This window comes from Ornithodoros turicata, chromosome 1 (assembly GCF_037126465.1).
Source record: "Ornithodoros turicata isolate Travis chromosome 1, ASM3712646v1, whole genome shotgun sequence".
Taxonomy (NCBI): domain Eukaryota; kingdom Metazoa; phylum Arthropoda; class Arachnida; order Ixodida; family Argasidae; genus Ornithodoros; species Ornithodoros turicata.
In genome coordinates, this window is record NC_088201.1 from 158,660,015 (window position 1) to 158,681,974 (window position 21,960).

The 21,960-nt window shown below is 43.1% G+C and overlaps 2 protein-coding genes and 1 long non-coding RNA gene across 6 annotated transcripts in view; all 3 read right to left on the bottom strand.

Moving 5' to 3' along the window:
* Positions 1 to 8,559, bottom strand: part of LOC135371742 (uncharacterized) — an 83,804-nt gene extending 75,245 nt beyond the window's left edge. For 3 of the 4 annotated variants that reach the window (XM_064605723.1, XM_064605717.1, XM_064605710.1), the window contains exons 1-2: positions 8,440 to 8,559; positions 7,717 to 7,844 (exon numbers count right to left, since the gene is read on the bottom strand). In XM_064605723.1, the coding sequence (XP_064461793.1) occupies positions 7,717 to 7,844; positions 8,440 to 8,503 (192 nt within the window). In that variant the 5' untranslated portion in view covers positions 8,504 to 8,559. Of the gene's footprint in view, positions 1 to 7,716; positions 7,845 to 8,435 lie in introns of all 4 variants that reach the window. The other variant, XM_064605727.1, reaches the window with a different exon arrangement.
* Positions 8,560 to 9,041: 482 nt separating this feature from the next.
* Positions 9,042 to 17,388, bottom strand: LOC135388292 (uncharacterized). The gene is made up of 7 exons (XM_064617742.1): positions 17,367 to 17,388; positions 17,092 to 17,196; positions 15,901 to 15,969; positions 15,588 to 15,680; positions 14,667 to 14,878; positions 13,059 to 13,218; positions 9,042 to 9,466 (listed from the first exon to the last, which is right to left on the bottom strand). Exons 1-7 carry the CDS (start codon positions 17,386 to 17,388, stop codon positions 9,342 to 9,344), a joined length of 786 nt encoding a protein of 261 aa, XP_064473812.1. The 3' UTR covers positions 9,042 to 9,341.
* Positions 17,389 to 17,892: 504 nt separating this feature from the next.
* LOC135371772 (uncharacterized) lies at positions 17,893 to 21,917 on the bottom strand. The gene is made up of 3 exons (XR_010415719.1): positions 21,801 to 21,917; positions 18,744 to 18,824; positions 17,893 to 17,956 (listed from the first exon to the last, which is right to left on the bottom strand). It is a non-coding gene; the product is annotated as an uncharacterized LOC135371772 (long non-coding RNA).
* Between the last annotated feature and the right edge of the window lie 43 nt (positions 21,918 to 21,960).

Consider the following 21,960-nt stretch of genomic DNA (forward strand, 5'->3'; position numbering starts at 1 on the left):
ATTATGTATCACAGAGTATTGCTTATCAGTTTGACCGACTGAGGAAAGCGGGTTACCGACCTCCCTTCCTCTACAGTAAACTGCTTGGGTTTATGAATGAAGGTGCCAGGGATGCTTCCACAGAACCTCAGTCGGCCAAGACGCGTGTTTCTATACCATATCACCATGCTGTATCTCACAATATTTTAGCCGTAGCAAAAAGGTTTGGGATTCAAGTTGTTTTCTCGAATGTCCTACGTCTTAGCTCGCTAACGCCGTTTCTGTCAAAAAAGTCTGTATGCAGTGTTTCCCATAGGGATCAGTTTGTCAATTGCAATAATCGCATGGTATACTGTATCCCGCTCGCTTGCGGTTTTTGTTATGTAGGGCAAACCGGGCGTTGTTTAAACACAAGGCTGCTTGAACACAGAAGGAATGCGCTTTCACTTTCCGGGAACTCAGAACTTGTTGCCCATTTGAAGCTGTGTCACAATTGTGAGCCCCTCTTGGAAGAGACGACTGTCCTTGGGAAAGTGCTTGACCCGGTTGGCCGCCTTTTAGCGGAATACAAGGAGATTAAGGCGAGAGGGAATTGTGTTAGTGTTGCATCCATTTCACCTTTGCCACCCATACGGAAACTGTTGGGAACTTGACTTTCTATGTTTGTTCAGTAAAAGGGTTGCTGTGTCTGAGATCGTGTGTGTTTCGTGTTTCCTTTCCCCTGTCTCTGGGTTCCCTTCGTATTATCGCTATATCTGTACACCGCTCATAGCTACAGTTGCTTCACGCTGCTAACATGAAATCGAAAAAGAAGTCACCAAAAAGTTAACCAGCAACAGAAGTGAGAGCTAACAGCTTCTGGATTACCGATCCAAGGCAGTACCATTTGAGCTAAGCTAACCTGCCTCCCCAGCGACTTTCAAGGGTGCGGCATCTATGGGGACAAATCACATAGAGTCGCTCGCTCGTTCCACTTTCACACTTGTACGTTTCCTCACGCACATACACATTCATGCGATGTGGTGAGCAAGAAAATGTGCAAGAGTAAAAGTGGAATGAATGGATATGGTTTGTCCCTTCAGATGATGCACCTTTGGAAGTCACTGGGGAGGTATGTTAGTTGCGCTCAGTTGGTACAACCCTGGACCGGTAATCCAGAAGATATGAGTTTTGAGTTCTATAACTCTTTAGTGACATCTTTTTTTCATTGTTTGTAGGCACTTGAGGCTTTGAGTGCTGTCTTTTCGTCTGTGTTCCAGCCTAAGAGCATAAATTTCTATTGTGTTTAATAGTGCACACTTGTACGTACTTTCTTCTAGGCGATCCTGCAACAGTGTCAACACTAAACAAGCGGTTAATGAGCATCTGCCCACCCCATATTTTTACAAGGCTTCCACGCTCCGTGCATGACAGAGCTGACTGGAAGGCCAGTGAGTGGCGTCACTGGCTACTGTTTTACGTACTTCCATGTACGCTGGGGCTGCTGCCACCACCGTATTGGAAACACCTAAAAAAGCTGTCAGAGGCTTCTGCCATTCTTCTTTCTGCGAAACTCAATGAGCCCATGGTTAGCATTGCAGGTAAGACCAAAATTTAAACTAACTTCTCTGATATGTTGGGCTAGGTCAGATATGATAAGGGTCGAATCCAGAATTTATCTGAGAGTTCAGCGTTTAACAGCATGGTCAATACACTATCCATGTACGTTAACAGGGTGTCTACCAACCTAGAAAACAGGGAATTGTCAGGGAATTTTTATGTGACTGGAAAAGTCAGGGCATTGTCAGGGAGCTGAAGTCAGGGAAAATCGCGGACAAGTGCCATCACGAAGTGCAGTGAATCGCGAATGCTGATGAGTGGTTGAGCGGCCACGCCACAGCAAGCGTCGCTGCGAGTAGCATTTGCCAATACGACAAGCTCAAAGGCAGAAGAGTAGGCCAATCTTACTAATTGCTCAATAAATTATCTGTTTTATGAATGATCTGTATCAAAGCATAGCAGCAGTCACCTAGTTCCCTTTCGTTTTGGTGAGGGAATTTGCTTGCTATAATCAGTGAAAACCTGGAAAAGTCAGGGAATTTGAAGGTTGGAGTTTAGTAGACACCCTGGTTAACCACTATGTATGTGAAGACAAACTGGGGAGAGGGTGAGGACATCCTCCCCCTCCTCCTGTGAAGCGTCTAAGGTACCAAATTTGTATAGTAGAACCAGGATATATTGTTTTTAGACTCAACAGATGTTATCTGGAATTTAGTTCAGTATATCAGTTTATAGTATAATCATTTCGTGTCCCTCAAAATGACAGGTGTTTCTTACTAAAACATTTCTATGCATTCCCTTTCTAGATGATCTGCTGCGCCAATTTGTGTCCAAGGTAGAACAGCTATATGGTGCAGCGGCAATGACATTTAATGTGCACCAGCTCTTACACCTGGCTGACAGTGCACGTGACCTCGGCCCTTTGTGGGCTCATTCTGCATTTGCATTTGAGTCGGGGAATGGGCGTATAGTGAAACTGGTGAAGGCTGGTACTGGTGTTCCGTTGCAAATCTTAGAAAGAGTAGCCCTACAGCAAGAGGTAGATACCCTTCTGATGTCATTGCCGCTGTCCAGCAGGACGCGAGATGTGTGCAATTTTTTTAGCACACAGAAAAGGCTGAACAATCACGCTTATTTGGGTGAAGCATGCTTCCTGGGCAAACCAAAACTTGTAACTTCATTCACAACCGAGGAAGCCGTGGCCCTGCAGTCTGTGTGTGGCACTTGTCCTACATCCGCCCTTGAATACTTCCGATTCGTACTGCATGGGACTGTGCATAACAGCAAGGCATACAAAAGGGTAGAAAAGTCTGACAGCAGTGTGCTCATAACGAAATCAGTGGATTACATGAGGATAGACAGGATCATGACTGTAAGAGCTGGAAGTTGTGACAAAACTGTGTTGTTGTGTAGGGAACTTGTACCAGAGGAGTCTGCTGTTGCGCTTCCTATGCACATAAAAAAGTGCTTTGTGTCACCATTGTCAGAGCTGAAGCCTTTGCTTCCCAGTGATGTTTCCCAAGTCTGTCTTTTCATCGACTTTAAAGGTGAAGGCACGAGCTATATTTGTGATCTGCCCAACCTTATTGAACGGGACTGACTGTTGTTTGGAACTGCTTCTCACCCCAGCAGGAACCTGATTTTCAACTTCTCATTATTCAATAATGTGTGCTAAGTGCATCACTTCGGCCACTGATTTGCGACGAGATCTGTATTGTGCAGTTGTGCAGTTCTTCATTATTTTAACATGTATTCATTACTTGGTGTTCCTTTTCTCCTCTTTGTCATCTCACACACCAAATTAATTTATTGTACACTTTAATTTATCTTCCACCTTGTTGTCTCCAATCGCAGGGTAATTTTCCTGTTTTTACTTAGGGAACAACATCTTAATGTGAACATGATATATGCACTGAATAAAGCCTTATGCAATTTTTGGTATCCATTGGGCACATAAAATCCGAGTACTGCTAATATGTATACCTGACAGAAAAGAATTCCAATTTGTTATCATTGTCTGGTTTTGAAATAATTTCAGCTCACGTGAGCTTTCACAGCAACCACAGTGGACGGACACACTCACAGGATGACAGGAAATCAACTTCTTCGAGTGCTCATAATCCGTTCACATATGGCTGGTGTGTTATATTTGCATACCACTACTGCTCATTTCTTTTCTCATGCTGCATATGGATTTGCACATTCAGCACACCTTATTTCCATACTTCTCATAATGTTTCTCATGAAGCTCATTCCTGCACATAAACCACAAGATCTGCCTCCACCTACTGCTCATAACCTAGCTCATATTACTCATATCATTGCATATGGAGCTCATATCGTTGCACATAAAGCTCATAGCTTTCGTTACACCGCACATATCGTTTCTCATGTTGCTCATTGCTTTCTCATACTACTCATACGCTTTCACATAAAAAGCTTTATGGTTTTTTCTGACAGGGACATTATCCTCAAAAGTACATGTGCCGTGGTATCTTGGTATGACACCTCTTACTGTAAGCTATTGTTAATGCATTCCGTACAAGATTCAGTGCGGGGGCGGAGCCCCCATACGGCTGTGTTCCCTATGTAAAAACCCAATCTCCTGGATGATACTGTGCCGCAAAGCACTAAATTTCCTTAAGACCCCCCATGACAGACCCTTAAATCCGCCTCTGATTCAGTGGATGTATGTGGACGCGTTCTCCGGAACCGCCGGGAACACCACCAACGGATTAATCAGTTTCTCACGAAATGTTGGAGCGTTCGGATGTGCGCGAGGTCGCTCGCAAGCAGTTGGCGTCATTCGTGCTTGATTTGGAAGATTTTATCCGTTTCTAAGGTAAGTAGTCAATTTGTCAAGGATTCCCGTTTTTTTCAACATGTTTTTACCCCTGCTCTCACAGGAACTATGGCCGTCGATGGGAGGAGGATCGTGCAGTCAGTGCGATGCCGCCCGCGCTGTGTGCAACGGTATGCAATCCATTTTCACGCTCACTTACGTTGACATGCTGCTGTTCCAGCACCTTTGGCATTATCTTTCCAAACGGTATTACTTGAAGGTTACCCTCGTACGGCATGGCTGGCATAGGGGCGTCGGCATTTGTCAGCAGGTGGTCAAAACGGAATTTCAACGAAGCTGGACGGCCTTAATTTTCACGCAAGAAAGGCAAGCTGGACGGGGCATTAGAAATCTCCTACAAAACCCAGAAGAGCATTACGCCACCGAGCTTTTTTTTTTCGTCGGCACTGTTCGGACATGGGGATACATTTCTAAGAACTTACTCATTGTGGATTTATGTTGCGTGTGTTGATAATGGAGAGTGCTTTCACAACATGTAAGTGCTCATTTAGGTTTCTATTCTTGTTGTTTACTATGTCTTGCTAGCGATTTTCAACCGCTTCGTGAATATTCGCTCTTATAGAAGACATCACAAATACTTTCACCTTTGTGTCTGCCACTCGCAATATTTTCACATCTACTGTATTGTTATATGTGTAAGAATAAATGTTCACGCATGAACGGTATTTTGTGTAATTCATTTTTAATCTGAAAACATGCTTTCTGATGCAACATAATAGTCACTGCACATTCAAAAAGTGCATTGGCAATGATAATTTTCAATGTGACTTTAATGAGAAAATCCTTGCTGCATTTGGCCAATGAGAAACTAAGCTGACCTCCAATGGGTGCGACTGAGCGCCGTTCCACTTCGTTCCCATTGACATTTACAATGATTTCTCATTGAAACCCACTAACTTCTTGTTGTTTTTAGTATTTGTCCAAAATTGTCGATTCGGAATGAGGAATTTTGGTCACTTTCACTGAGAATTGTGAATGTGATATCCACTTAAACCGAATGAGATTTCTGCTTTATTTTGAATTTCCAGCAGGGTATTGGTTCAAATTTGGAGCCCATATTGCCCACATTTTCCCCATATTGCTCTAAACTTAGCAATATGGGGACCATACTGCCAAGTTTGAGCCAATATGGGAAAATCCTGGCAAAACGGGTCCCATATTGGACCCGTATCGCCGATGCGCAGTCCAATATGGGTCCAATATTGTGTGCTGCTTGGGGTTGCAAGTGTCTGACGTACGGGAGTCGTCGGTTGGTTTGTGGTTAGGGGAATGTTGTTATAGTGTGTATCTTGTCTACGTGTAGTGAAAGCGTTTAATTTGATATGCTGAATTGATTGAATTGTGTAAATACAAATAGTTTCAAGGCACATCTGTGTATTCTTTGCATGGGGAAGTAATCGCGCGATCAGAGAGAAGGGTGTTGGGTCGGAGTAAGAGATGTCCAGCGTGGGGGAGGGGGTTTGACGGGAGTGATGGAGTGATTGAAAAAAAAAAAAAACGGGTGGTCGGCGAGGATGGTGTTCTGGACCGCACTCTGCCCGCTGATCACTTTCCATAAAGGTTTTGCGGATAAATCTCAACCGCACATACGTATAGTGCTTATGTAGGTTGTCCCCGCTAATGTGTACCAATATTACAAAAGGTATGACCTACTTAGAGGGAGCCAACTTACTCTTATTGGCAGCTGTGTATCCTAGTGAAAGGTATTTTCGTATTGTATGTACACGAATAAATAGATAACCTTGAAAGTGCTATCTTCATTATATAGCCAAGATGTCAATGGAAAAGCTCTACAGCGCCTTCGAGGTGTTTGCAAGACGTCACCCTTCATGCGAATGAAACTGATCACACTTGCGAAGTGGGGTAGTTGCTACTCAGCGACCATCTTCAAGCAGCAGGAGACGGGGACAATAACACGAACAACAAGACTCTTATTTATTTTTATTTGATTTATTTACAATACCCTACTGCTCCACCTAAGTGGCATTGTGTAGGGGAGAGGAGATAACTCAATGACGACACAATCACAAGAATTCAATCATTCTGACACACACGTGCATAACTTTTCACTAAAAATGGCACTTGAAGAAGAAACAAGGTCACGTGGAAGTCTATTCCATTCTTCAACTGTTTTAGGGGGAAAAAAGAGTTTTTGAAAACGGACATATGAAAACGATAGGGTTCAACCTTACAATCATCGTCTCTCTTCTCTGGACAAGTTGAAAGGAAAGAAAAGAAACTCTTCCGGAAAAGTTGACTCTACGGTGACAGTTTTGCAGAAGAAGGCGTTGATCATGCGCACGTGTGTTCCTAAATGTTCTACAAGTATAAAAGAAATGCCTGTGTTGTAATCTGTTACCTAGTTGCTAGTAAAGCAGATCTGCTTGTTGTGCGTGTTCTTGTCCATGTCTCATGCGTGTTGAAGATGCTCCTTCATGTGAATATTTGACCTTGCCAGCGGGGAGACCAAACGTATGCCATACGTCTGCCATAAAGGCGACGCGAACGACGAGCACCAATTCCGCTCTGTTCCTCCACCCGTATTTACTCAACTATTACATGTTACAGCATGTTCCGATGCCCTTATCTTCTACGCTTTGTGTTCTTCATTCGTTTATAATATTGCAGAACTCAATCACATGCATCCTTATTACATGCACGTCTTACACCGAACTTCTCTGCTCTCGCATTCGCGGAATAGGGCAGTTCTGAGACACGTGCGAATATTTGCAGTGGAATCATCGCGAGAAACATTTGGCGCGCACTGAGTAATGTTTCTTTTTATTTTATTTGTTTATTTTTTTGAGGTGACCCAAACGCCGCGTGTGTGCACGTCGCGAAGATGTCAGGAAAGCGTTCAATGCGTTTCCCACTAAAACACGCTGTAACACATGAACATGTTACGCCGGGGATGCAGAATACGCTCATTACAAACGTTCTGAGCCTGCGATCAAATTTTGCTGCAATACAGCGCAAGGATACATGTAGAAAAGTCGCGAATACCAAAATTAATTCCGATATGACATCACGGCGTGCATCACAGCAATGAGGCGGTCGCGGGAGTGGTGCTTACGTGCTTACGTGATCCAATAAGAATATATGAGGCGCTGGCTCCTCTGACGTCAGAGCTTGAAGCCGAAGTTTCCTCAGGTGATTGTATCTCGCGATCAACGACATGTAGAAAAGTAAATTTTACGTCAATACTCTTACGTACACAACAGTGCCTGCACTGTGAAACCGACCGCGGTTACCTTGGTGTCACAACACCTTTAAGGGGCTCTTCTCCGCCAAATATAAAACGGAAGTGTTGATGGAAATCCGTATCCGTAGCTTACCGCATTGAAGAACACGACGGCGTACTTCTGTGCCTCTCTTTCGTTGCTGAAAGCGGTGTGCAGGACGTTGTCAAAGGCGACGTAAACTTGAAATGCAATCTCGTCTGGAAGGTTTACCGTGGTTCTATCTGCAAAAGTGCGAAAGCAAAGGCTATAACTAATGGCGTAGATGACCCGCTTGTATCAAAGCTGTCCTCTCATGTTATGCGGACAAAGTGCATCGTAAGCCGCGCTTAGATGAATGCGACAATTGAGTTGTGGCATTGTATGCGCTAATGCAAGCGCTTCGATTCGCTAGGACGGCGCATCGTATTCAATACACAGAGACAATCGCACTTCCAACCGTTTTACTCGTGGGACGAAAGCTCAAAGAAATACAAAGAAATCTGGTTCAAAGACCTGCAAGGTCGGAACCGGTTATTGTATCAAACGAGTTTACCAGGAATGTACCCAATTTTGAATCGGCTGTTTGCCCTGGATTCTCCTCAGACCTTCTAAAGTTGCACGATTCGCTCAAGATACATGTTGCTATGGAGATGGCAGCATGCAATGCAATGGAGATGGCAGATGCAATGGAGAGACAAATCGCTGAGTACTAGAATATCGCAGCTACCACCACCACGGAAACTGGGCTCACATATTATTTAACTAAGCAAAATCCGTTTCAACGATGCTATTTGGTGGAGTTCCCAAACAAAAAAGAAAGAAAAATGACGTACTTACTCCCGTTCCCCTTTGCAACTGCAGCACCCCAGAGCAAGCAAAGCATAATAACGACCACCATCATTTTCTGGATTAATGTGCACTTCTACGGTCCGCAGCTTCACGCTCAGTACACAAAATACTCTCCCCTAGACAGGATGCTATATAGAGTATATATCTAAGTTCTCTTCAGCTATTTCAGCAATATTCCTTCCGGTCCTTGTGGTATCCCTGTGTCAAGCGTCTTACTGTTTATACGCCAGCTACTTCCTTTGAGGCACGTTAAACCCATTTTCCACACAGCTACCTTGCTCTCAGTCACGTGGTCATCTGCTTGGTACACACAGGGGAGGTAACAGGTTACGGGGTACAGTAACAGTAACGCTCAGGTATTTCTTCTCCTACTCTTTCAGTCGGGTACACAGCACTCCCGGTGCTGTCATTAAGTAGGCCAGATAGTGGGATGATATGGAATGCACCACGAGTAGTGCCGAGTCAAGTAGAGAGGGAGGATGAATAAGAAATACCTCTTGCGAGTGCTTCTTATCTTCGGTCTGCCCCATGTGTGACGCAAGTTGATGATCACGCAATTGAGAGCGGACAGCTAAGCGATAGATTGCTATCACGTGTTAAACTGGAGCTCAACTGGAGCTTTTGTGGGGCATAAAGCTTCTCGCACTGTGGAGAAGTCACTGCAAGGTTACAAGCTTCTACAGGGTTAATTACTGATATTACAATACTCAGTATTTGTACAACATACAAAAATCTACAATGCAGCATCATGTGTTGCAGGTATGTTGGCACTACTGCAAAGTGGCAGTGTGATACAGGGGCACGCACTTTTTGTACTCAATATTTCACTGCACTCAAACAGTCTAACACGTCACAGGGCTTTTTTTCCTCTGTTTCCTCTCAAGCATGAACTATGGTACAACATTCTTCTTTGCTGCCTTCTTGATCATTCTTTCACGAGCATGTCGCAACCATGTCTGCACTGCCTTTTCAGTATCAGCGATGGTGCCAGTGTCGCTCATTTTGTTGATAGCACCTGCATAGATAAGTGCAAACATCAGAAAAATCAGAAAAGCCGCACTATATGCACCATTGTGAACAAACATTTTGACATTTCAAAGATTAGTGCTGTGTCCGTGTAAGCACTTTCTCATATGACTAAGACTTTCTATCAGTTGTACTGGTAAGTCAAAAGCAACATTGTCCACAGATGCACAAAACGTTATTCGCTTTCAAGCCAAAGAGCTTCGCTTCAAGTCTCCTGAACCCGAAGAACTTTTGCTCGAATTCACTTGCGAGATCACCAGCCTGCTGTGAAGGCACCAATATAACAAATCTGCCATGTAGGGCTTGCTCAGAAGTTTTGGCACGAATGTACTTATAATATCAATCATCTGAAAATCAGATTCAAAGGCAAGAGTCATCAGTGAAGGTGACGAAAGCAACAGAGACAGGCAGAGAGCGTCAGACTTTAATGGTATCTCTGTTACTTCCATCATATTCGCTGTTGTCATGTGCACCAACTGGCCCCGCTCGTCTTTTATTTAGGGAGTTATCGGCTCTTACAAGTTGGTGGACAATTCTCTGTCACCAAATAACACAAGATAAACTGTACGAGTACAAAGCCCAATGATAATGCCATGACCACTGATAAAGCTTGGACAGAATACTTTTTTCTTTGGCCTTGGGGGCCACGCAGACCACTGCAACCCTATTCTACAGTATCTACGCAGGGTGTTCCATGACTGGATGTCAGTGAATTCCTAACAATAGGTTTCACTTCAGAAAATTATGACACTTTGAATATACTTGTACAGACTTTAGCCATAGATTTGAGCCTTTTTGCATTTCAATGATGCATAATTGAGCTAATTTTGTTCTTTAAGCTTGCGTATTAGCCAAGCACAAGTAGCATCTTTCTGCATAATACGGAAGCCTATTGCCATACCTAAGGCCCCTGGTTTTCTGCTGCGGCAAATTCAAAATTCCGCTATTTTCCACGCCAAGCACGCAACTGCTGCTTCAAATGTTTTCTGGGATAATGTGGAACAAAAAATATATTTTTATAAAATTACAGGTTCAAAGCACTGTTGTGGTTGCATATTACATACACGATATCTTGTGTTCTCCTCCGAGAAAGAGTGCCGTCTGTCTCCCGCAATCATTTTATACCTGCTGAAAGATCTTTCGGCATCTACAGAGTTTATAGGAACTTTATAGGAAGATTATAGGAAGGAGCTCACAATACACGCCCGTGGAAGTTACATCTTTAGGACACCTTTTTTGTTTCTGGGCAGAAGGCATTATTTAAGAGTCTGTAAGGGCAAACTCCCAAACATCGAATCAAAATCCTCCACTGCTACCGTTAAACTGCACACGGGAGGGACGCCGCCCCTTCCTCAGAGGGTGTATGTACTTGAAACTTGGGCTTCAGTGAAATTCAGTGTCAAACCAAGGATTCTGCGATATTTCGCGGAACCAAGGACAACCCGGGACCTTAGCCATAGCACATCATTCTAATCAAGATCACAGGGTTTTACACAACATTGCTACAGAAATTTTACAGCCAAAAATCAAATCTGCCACTGGGCTATGCTTGGTGAAATTTGCATTTGCAGAACTCTTGCAGTGATGGAAGTGCCTGAAAGCATTCTGGCACAGGAAAAAAAAGTCTGTGTGCCTCGGTCAGCATTGATGACGTGGAATGTACGCTTTCCATGTTAATCTCAGTTATTTTCTGACCAGTTATCTTAGTTTCTTCAGTTATTTCCACGTTAATTTCTACTGAATTTAGAGCCGCGAGCCTAGCGTTGTGAGCCTAGCTACTTCCAATAATCCAGTGCAGAGTGGGCATGAACTGTGTCCCCATATGCATTGTCTTTCGTTGTCGAAGAGCCTAGCGATCCTCAAAGTTAGCGCAGTGATCGTGAACAACAGGTGTATACAGTCTCTTTAGGGACGTGCAAAGCTACCCTTAGGAATCAAAAAGTGGTCATCATGTGGAGATCCTCTCATACATGTCAGCTTGGATATAGATGAATATAGCAAAATGCAAGCTAGTTGTTGTATACTTAATGTTGGCACGCGTCTCCGAACACAAAAGATAATACAAAAGGATCAGCGCGATCGTTGGGGCATCACACGACAGTGCATATGGGTTGCGAGGCTGCTTGGCTAGGCTTTGGCGCAAAAGCAGCAGAAACACCCTCTACGACGCAGGATGGCACAGAACCCCCTGATTGGCGCAGTTTGGCGTAAATGGTGCAGCACTTCCATAACTACTCTTGGTTCTGCCTTTATCGCAGTGAAGTTAATAGAGCAACATACTTTTATTCTAATCGAGGGTCTTGTTGTGCAACCCATCATTATATGAGCTGGTGACTGATGACAGACACATTGATAAAGACAAAAGGTGTAATTGTGGCATGGTTTGTTACCTTCTTGCACAGTAGGGAGGGCATCTGAACGGAGCTAAGAATTCCACGAACGTAAATGCCAGTGATGGATTTGGGGTGGTCAAATTTTTGTAGAAATCTTTTAAAGAACCCAGTGATCTTGACTGGATTAGTAAGCTGTACCGATTGTTTTCTGATTTGATTGAGAAAGATGCCACCTTGCTTAGCTAATTTGCCAGTCCAATTAAAAATTAATCCGTGGCATGAATGTAGGGGCAGAATACGCTACGACAGTACATCCCCCTGCACGAGAGAAAGAAAAGGTTGGAGAACGCACGTGACAAAGCGTCTGAAGCGGCAATAAGGGGGATTTGTAGATGGGCCACAACACTGTGGTGAAAAAGATGAAGCAACATCACAGGATGAAGGACATCACATGCAGTGGTACTTTATTCCACAGTGACCCAACGAGACTATTCTATGTCATGAAGGGAAAGAGAAAAGCTGAGGGGCTGCGTGAAAGGCTGACCTACTTGCACGACATATTATTTAAACTGTTTGTGGGTGGCTCTCCTACTTTGTCATAGGTGTTTGGTCATGTGTGTTAATGAGAAGACAAATAAACATGTGTCCCACACCACCCACAGGTAACTCGAAAAGGGATCTAGCTTGTACGGTCCAGCTCCTTAAAGAATGGATAGAAACTCACGGAGAGGATTAGTGTATAGTGGTCAGGTGTGGTGAGATGTTGCCAGTAATGATGGCATTGACTTTTGGGGGAACATACACTATTGTGGTAGGTCCTATAGAAAGCTTCCTGAACGCACAAATGCTTTTAAGTTGGGTTTAGGTGTCTTCCTGGAGGTGAACCGAACCATTATGCCTGGATCCGAACCCGAACTGGCAAAAATTCTGTTTGATGCTTTGCTTTCATCCAATAAAATTTTGACTGTAAATCATGTATCAGCTCCCTCCCTCCTCTACAGGTTCGCATGCTGGTGTTATCTCAGAATAAATTTGTGGTGTCACAACGCCAACGGGAGATGTCACAAATGCAAACAGCCTCAATCTGGCAAAAGTCAGTTATGAGTGTATTCCAAGTAGCTAATAGTTTTCTGAAGTAAAACCTATATTTACGAATTTAATAACACTATCTCATCAACAAATGTGGTGAGGTGCAGTGCACCAGCTCTAAGACAAGAAATCATTTCTGATGTTTAAAAACATACTCACTGCACATGATACTGCAGCATTCCAGTGAACAGAACTTCTTCTTCCCACCGATGCCAGTCCAATTAAATTGTTGGGCTACTTCGTCCGAGAGAAGTGCATATAAGACTCGTCTTGCCCTGTCCCCGCAGTTGGTGCCACCAAGCTTCATCATGTACTTTTGCTGCATGCAGAGCATGTCAAATATGTTACTATTCCAAACCTCACAGATTATTCAGCAAAGCAGACATGCAGAGCAGGTGCTTCATACTGTCACAGAAAAAGAAAGGACCAATTCCAACACAAAGTCAGATACAAGCAAGCAACCTTGTCTTTTCTCTTTCACTCTGATAACAGTATTCGTACAACTTGTTGTTGCCAGGTAATTCCACACCAGATGACGAATAGCTAAGGCCACTGATTTTCTGCTGCAGCAAATTTAAAGTTCAACACAACTGACTTGTAAATTCCACGATTTTTCGCAGCCATCGAAACAGAAAACTATTTTTTTTTCTTGGATAATGATGGAAGGGAAAATATTTTTAAAATTAATTATTCAAAACACCGTTGCAGCTCGCATTACATGATATTTTGTGTTCTCCTCTGACAGAAAATGCTGCTTGTGTGTCATAGCTGACAATCATTTTATGCTTGCCAAAAGATTGTTCCGCGTCTACAGACTTTATAGGAATCGACAAATACTTGATCGCAATAGATGCTAAATTCGAAGCAAGCTCCCTCATTCTGCTCCAAAACAAAATGCACAATTTCAGAAAATCCCAGGGAGCTTAGCGCCAATTTGAGCAATGGGAACTTGAGGAGACGAACAAGATCTCCAAACCGTTTCGGTTCGTCACTTTCGGCCGATTGTCCACAAGGCGTCAAGGCCAGCGAAAACGAAATGTGAAGGACAGTTCTTCCTTCCTCATTCCAGTAATCTCCAAGGATGCAACGCATGCACAAGGAGGAATGGGATTTTCTGAGCTCGTCTGTTATGTCAAAGGCTTGAGGAGGGGGGCTGATGTGCTTAATAATATAATCCCCTTTACACATGGCATTGAAGACCTTGTGGGAAGCAATTTACTAGCCCTCAGCTAACATCAGAAGACTTGCAACCCTTTTGCCGAATACCATGGAAAACCGGGGGCCTTACGAGTGGCCCTTCACGACCACCTACAAATTGTGTTACAAAAATCATGAGTATGCCGTGAATAAGCATTCCCCAATGTTAAGCTCAAACATATTGGTCCATTTTTGATTTAATCATTAGATTCTATGGCAAAAATTAGTATTCAGGTAAAAGTATTTATTCTGCACAGTGCTTTTAGCAGAACAAGGTTGTTGGGTTTCTCACAAATTTTGAGTTGGCAGGATTCAGTTTAACTTTGGGGAGCCATAGCCCAGCCATAACTACAGCCGTATTCATAGCCCAAAGTACTCATGATAATATTTGTAACCCAGTTTGTAGAGCGGAGCCATTTCACCGCCTGACGTGAAAGATTCTGCTAGACTGAACAACGGACTAAATGTAGCACGCTGAACACATCACAAATGTTGAAAGTTTCATAAATTTCCATGGTTAAAGTTGTTAGGCATCCTAAACAAGGATGAATAAGAAAAGACTGGACGTACCAGCTGGCGTTTTTTGGCATCTGACTTCTGCACTTCTTCATCAAATTGGAGAAAACTTTCCATATCGGTGAACGGCCCAGGGAAAACCATTTCGTCTTCTTGTGTACCATTCGAAGTTTTCAGCCATGAAACGATCAAGTCAAGCTGATTAGAGTGCTCCAGTTGGCGAAGGCTCATGATGTTAATCGTACGAAGGATCTTCTTCTCGAATTCTACAAAAAGAGTGGTAAACTTACAAATGTTGTTACAAAACAGGAACAAAGCATTATGCCACATGCATTGTTTGTTGACATTTCAACATGCAATTTGTTCAGGCTGTGCGCGGAGAAAATTTCTACTGGTTTGTCTCATCGTGCCATTTCGACAAAGGTATCTACATACTTAGCCCTGTCACACTTCCTATTTATCCATGCTCTGTATACAGTCAGTCACTTATTGGTACATAACACAAGAATTCTACAGACAAAACTTGTTGCCAACATTAAGCTCCCCGTTGGGGCAAAATGTATTTTCATGGGTGAACCAAGTCAAACAAAATCTATCAACCAAAGTGCATGAAGTATTTAAGGAATTATATGGTGCCTTGTGACTTTGCAGACTCAGTACATGCGCACACACACACAATAATGGGGCACCACATAAATGCAATCAAGACAGAGAGAACCTGAGTTATGAGCTGCTAAGTGTCGTCAAGCTCTCAATGCATACTTTTGCTTTCTACTACTTTTCACTGCGCACTTCACTGCAACAAAAAATTGCCGAATGCCACAACCCTTCCTGCTTCTCATACTTGGGAGAAGTCTCACATCCAGTATCAGCTACTTTTAGCACCACAGACACAGCAGCGGCACTCCAAGTTTCAAGTCTGTCAGTGGCATTTTAGTGTGCTGATGTGCTAAAGGAAGGTTCCGATATACTAACCTGACCCGCATGCAGATTTCTTTGGAGACACACGGACAGCTGTGTGAGAAGGTCTACGGCCCGAACGTTCAGGAACCAATGATGTACAGGAACCTGCAAACGTTCACAAAATGGGAGCCACACCAATGTAGTCACACAACACGTGCAAGCTGTGTCATACCGATGCTCACAAAAACTGGCGCTGAAACCTTGCTAAGCGAACACTTCACTCATGGCGTAGAAGTCACGTCACACAGACATCAACATTTCTTAGACCAAACGTTGCTGCACATTCAACATTTCAAAAACATAAGCAATTAAGTAGGGTACACACCGTCGATGATCTGCGCTCCTGTTGCTGATTCAATGTGCTCGAACCTCAGAGACCTCTCATCTTCACCACCTACGTAAACAATGCCTGCAGCTTTCATAAATGCAATGCAAACAAACTCAGGGAAAAGAGGTGCTGACGTCAGGAATCGCACCTGGGTCTTCTGATCTCCGGTCAGATATGCTAACTGCTACACCACACCAGCACGCCGTTTCCCTTGAGCCATTGAGTGCCTGAAATACGGAGGGGGGACGGACAACCAACCACGCTATTCCCATTCTCTCTTACATCTTTCTCGCTCACTCTCTCATTCAGACACGAGGCAGGGCGATTTGTAAAGGACGTAAACAACGAGATTCCGATTCCCGGCGTCAGCACCTCTCCCCCCCCCCCCCCCCCGAGTTGTTTGCATTCGTTAATTTCTGGGCGTTTGAGGCTTACTTGTCTGTTCGTCGTTAATTGTTGGTGTGCCTCGGTCAAATCTCGTTGTTTACAGCTTTCACAACATGTTTTTTTTTTCTAAATACAACTGCCACACCCTGGTAAGTGCTCTTAGCAAAACCGCCGTGTCACCAAAACAACACAGACCCAAATTGTATTAAATAAATTTTCTTCTTACTTCACCACCAAACACTGAGAGTAGGCATCAGACACAAAGCAATAACGAAAATAATGATGAGTAAGATTCGGTACCTTTCTGGTTGGTACCTTGTGTCCCAATAGAAACTCGTACGAAATCGGGTCTACAAATATTGCCATTGGTAATGTGACAGGTATATTTTCGGGGCAATGTCCTATGCTCTTCCAGTACCACTGTCCATGCGATTTCAGTATCACTGCGGTGGAATTTCAAGAATAACGCAAAACCGTATTAATTGTACAAAAATGAGATGTTGATGACTTCGACCAAAGTGGCTTCTTTCAAAAGCAGCCTAATAATGATGGATATTTATTGGGCTTCACCCAAATTATAGTAAGACCATTGGGGGCAAATTTCGGAAAAGGCCGAAAACGTCATGTTGTACATTATAACTACTGTTTCCTTAATTAAAAATTAGAAACCACACAAGTTTTTAGAAACCACCCATTTTTGTCAAAAACAGTTGGCATTCTTGCCTAAAATGCAATACACTGTTTGTCCATCGCTATGCTGATGTCAAAGCCAGCAAAACAGCAATAACCAGATCCACTCACGGTCACTGCTGAAATGGGCAGAGCCTCTACTACGTGTTGGTTGCTCAAGTGCATGTAACACAGACTGCTGTGCTGACAACTCAGGGAGCACTTCAGTTTCATCACCTGCATAAAACGTGCGTACATGTACATAAGCAGTACGACAGATGGGTGGTCAAAATACTGCAAAAACCTCACTGAACGTTACATAGTTCAAGCTACACTTAATTCGTTCAAACTTGCAGGAAAATGAATGAATTTGCACCGGCTGCAGGGTATTTTGTAGCCCTGTTTACAAGCACTGATGCTTGCTCCCATACTGCAATGTGTCTACACCTTGCAGCACATATTTTAAAACTTTTCAACAAGACCTTCAGTTTTGAATTATATCTGCTAGCATATTTATCGCATATTATCTAAGCATCAGACAGTGTAGTACATACAAGCGCTTGCAGGCAAACCAATCTGCAATGTTATCAATATAGGTATGCTGTGCACCATTTCCAACTGAATAGAAACAACCTGCCACTCATGAGAACTGATGCAGATGTTGCTCTGTAACCTACTCCTACCAAAGCCAAACACCTGACTTTTACACACTCAATTTGACGAAATGTGCTTCCCAGTCGCAGCTAAAAACCCTATTGTGATAATGGCTTCATCTGTTTTTACTATGTCTTTTCGGAACAGCGTTTGGAACTTTTTGTCTCCGACTCACACAAGAAAGAATAATAATGCTACACACACGGTGCACGAACACACGTTGTTTCCTCCAACTTTGGAAACTAAGGGGGGGGGGGATATGTTTATTAAGAATGGAAACTAAGGCTTTCTTCCAGTGCTGGCAGTGATCTTGTATTCGTGTGACATGCCTGGTGCTTGGAGGCTGGAAACAAATCATCACAGGATTTTGTTGAGCTTTCATATTCAGAAGCAGCCAAGATAAAGCATAACGCATGTCAGTATCATATCTAACTGTACATTGAGAAAGAATATACAATGATACTTTACTTGCAAATGTGTGTACTAATGTCATAGCTGAGTTGCATGACTTGTTATTTACAATACAACAAGATGATTTCCAATCGTTCTGTGAGAAACACTTGTGAAGGCTTCTTCGAGTACAGGCTATCAAGACCACAGGCATTCTCCTAACTTTCCTGACATATATCACTTCACGCAAGCAACTAGCAATGTTGGATGGTACCAGCCTTCATTTGTATAACATGCAGCTGTATGCTACAGATGTGTTGTGGCTCAGATATGCAATATAGATAATGGACAACCAATTGTCAGTGACGCTCGCCATTGCTGTTGTGCACGTGTTTCGAGTGTGGCAAAACAACCTATTGAATCCAGTATTAGAAAGGATAAACTTGCACAAAACCTCACACAGCTTTCAATATATGTATCACAAGATATCTCTAGGTCTATCTCAGAAGAAGGTCCATTTGCTACACAAACAGAACTGGGTTGCAATTTTGCGCATGCTTGGTTGGTGTCCCCTTTGTGAGCTCTCAAACAGAAGAAATCGAGAAAAAGAAATAAACACAAGCAGGGAGATAGACATACATACCGCATAGGTGCTTCAGTGAGAGGCGCTGCAACTTAGTTACCGTGTATCACTTTAACTAGTTTGCTTGCATTTAACACTAACACTTGTGTATACTTACAACATGGGAATGAGGAGGAGAGACCAGCTTTAGGACTGGTGAAATGCAGTGGTTGTTGGCTGTAAACATCACGTGCACGAGCTACAACAGAACATATTTTGAGATACTCTAACCATCTTCACTCAAGTACGACAGACGAATAATTTCCATTTGACTAGTAAGCATGACAAGCACTGAATTTGACATGATATATCTGGGGCTGACAGCAGATGTGCTCTGTAACACAGCCGAACAGCTATCCGCAGAACCAATAATCTTCTGTAGTGTGTCTACCAAATTCTAGTATTTGGATTCCTCAACTTTTCCAGGTCTTCACCAACCATTTAAAGGAGTACAGAGGGCCATCCAAAAAAAATTCAGATTAAGACATCTGATGAAAGTGTGTGTGTCATTATACCGAATAGCACGAAAGGTTTTGATGTGTGCAATTTGTTTCCCAGAAAAAAACTCACATAAAACAGCTCCGCGCCTTCACCCTTAACTCGCCACTCCAGCTATAACGAGGATGAGGAGGTATGATGCCACGTCACCGATGACGGCATAAGGAGACTCGTTCTGGTTTGCCGGTCAGTTGGGGTCAGCGCCTTGTCCCTTTGCCGCCGTAAACCTGTTTTGCCAGTTTTCCCGGAGAATTGGGGAGAGAAGGAGCGGCCGAAGCATTACCGAGCAAGGAGAAAGGCTTTATCAGAACCCCGAACAGCCGAGTAGCAGACGACAGCGGAGTAGCAGACAACATTTCTCTACGCCAATCAGCTAGCGGTTCTAGGCAGATCACAGGCTGGTACTGCTCTTCACCACCGTAGCGCACGGTCGCTTTTTGCAGCGTATGTATTTCAGATTCAATTTCTGCGATAATTATGACTCCGTGGTGTAAATTACTTCGCATGGTGCATCTTACTGGTCTACTTAACAGTTTTATAGGAAGAAAACTGTGTGTTAAAAATTCTTCTGTGCTACTTTAAAGCCCATTTCCTCACCAAAAAGAGAACTTAGTGCCTGCTCCTACATTTTGATAAGGTCACTCATAAGCAGACCGCGGAATTAAATGCCCTCAAGACCCACTAAATACGCATACAATCATGCAGCAAAAAAATGGAAAAAACATGCAAGTAAACATGCATCAAAAAATGATGAAACATGCATAAAACATGCAGGTAAAGTGACAAAGCAAGCATTATGAATGCAGCAAATGTGGCAAAAAATTAAGAAATATGTAACATGCGCATGGTTTATTTTCATGCGTGTTGTACAGGACTTCAGGTTGCATTCCACATTTACAACATCAACAATGACTAAAATGTCAAATGTTACACCACGATGGACCACTTGTAGTTCTATAGAGCCCTAAGTTTTCGAGCCTGAAGCTTTGACACCTCTCTGTAAGCATAGGTTTGTATGCTGAAAAGGTCCTCTCAACAACATTGCTTTGGTGACCAAAGTAATAAATGCTTGGGTTCTCTTGCACCTAATCCCCTGGGGATTCACCTGCCAATGTGAATAGGAATCATTTTCTGATGAAGGGGTTGAGCTATTGACAAGCAAGGCTAAGAATGGGACCAGCCTATTGTACCAGATAGCCAGATGAATTCCCCAATTCCCCAAGCAGAATTCCCCAAAACATAAAGCAAAAAGGGGGTTAAGTTCCACTGAGCTGAAAATCTGATCACAACGAGAAGTGTGCTTGATACAGCTTGACGAGGAAGAAATGTACTTTTATTACTCAGTAGCAAATACTGCAAAAAAAGTATTTTAAATACTTTAAAAATACCTGTGGCAAAAAGTATTGAGTAGAGTACATACTCAAGATACGTACAAGTCTGAGTCAACTCCAATGCTGATTTCGCATGGTCTGTAGCGAACGCAGCCTCCTGTGCGTCTTCGCGTTCCCGGCGTCCGAGAAGGTCGTGGCAGCCTGACGCGCGCTGCTAAACACCACATTTATGCACAAACATGCAGTATTATTACAAACGTGCACTAACGTCCAAACATGCATTTTCATACATTTTACAAACATCACAAATGCATTCATATGGCCTCAACACATGCAGATATATTGTGTCTGAAGCTCTCCGAGCCCGGGAAAGAAACATGCAGGACATGTAAATCCGCGGTCTGCTTATAAGACAGATAAAACAACATACGCGCAAGCAAGCTGGTGGATGAAATTCATTATGAGAAAAGCTGGAGCTTGTGTTACCAGTCTTTGTGTGTGCCGAAGCTCTGGCTTTCCTCATCACGCATCAAACATACAATTTATTGCGTTCAAACGAACAGAATAAAACCACATCAGGTGAATAGTGGCAGTTGAAAAACTGCTACAAACATAGGTTTCTGCAGACTATTGAAAGGAATCAATTTTTTGTGTACTGAGGATACCTCGTGCTGTGCTTCATTTATGACCATTGTCTCTTGTTTTCTAGATCAATTATTAATGAGGTGTCCGTAATTTTCTGCCTCTGAGCCTCTCCTATTGGAAAACTGTGTTGTGGCAACATTGTTGTGACTTGGTCGCTCAACTGTACTGGCGATATGCTATAGATCATCATAGTATTTGCCTGCGGTTTTCCCTGCTTTTAGTTGCGTTTTTGGAAACTTTTAAAACAATCCCCTGGCCTTTCCAATCGCATCGAAATTCCATGATAATTCCCCGTTTTCCAAGTCAGCTGACACTCTGCTTCTGACAGGTGGGAAAGGGGACACTGAAGCATTGCAATTTTTTTTTGGAGACTACGGGTCATGCATGTTTTCATATACGTACAACTGAATGACAGACTAGCCACTAGAAGACCAGTCACCTGACCATTTATCCGATTTAGCGTAGGCTGAGTGTTCGCTTTGCGTTTCACAACTGCAATGACGATACTGCAATGATATACCTTTTTGTGGTTGACATCCTGTCCAGCTGCGTTAAAGAATTTGTTTTCTGTTCATGATGTGTTGCCGGGTTCATAAAAAGCACAAGTGGTACAAGCTCTGCTATCACCCAGCAGTTTTCTGTTACTATATTGAGATGGATCAGATCAAAAATTGCTCAAAACAACAAAACGGTTAGCTTACATTTCTCCCTGACCCGGGGAGGAAGAGGAGGAGTGGGTGGCAACGAATCTTCATCCTCAGAAGGAATTATTAAAGGGCGTGGCCTTGTTTGCACAGGTTCCACAGCAACAGTGTTTAGAATGGCTGTTGCAAAAGAACAAAACGATGAAAATAAAATAAT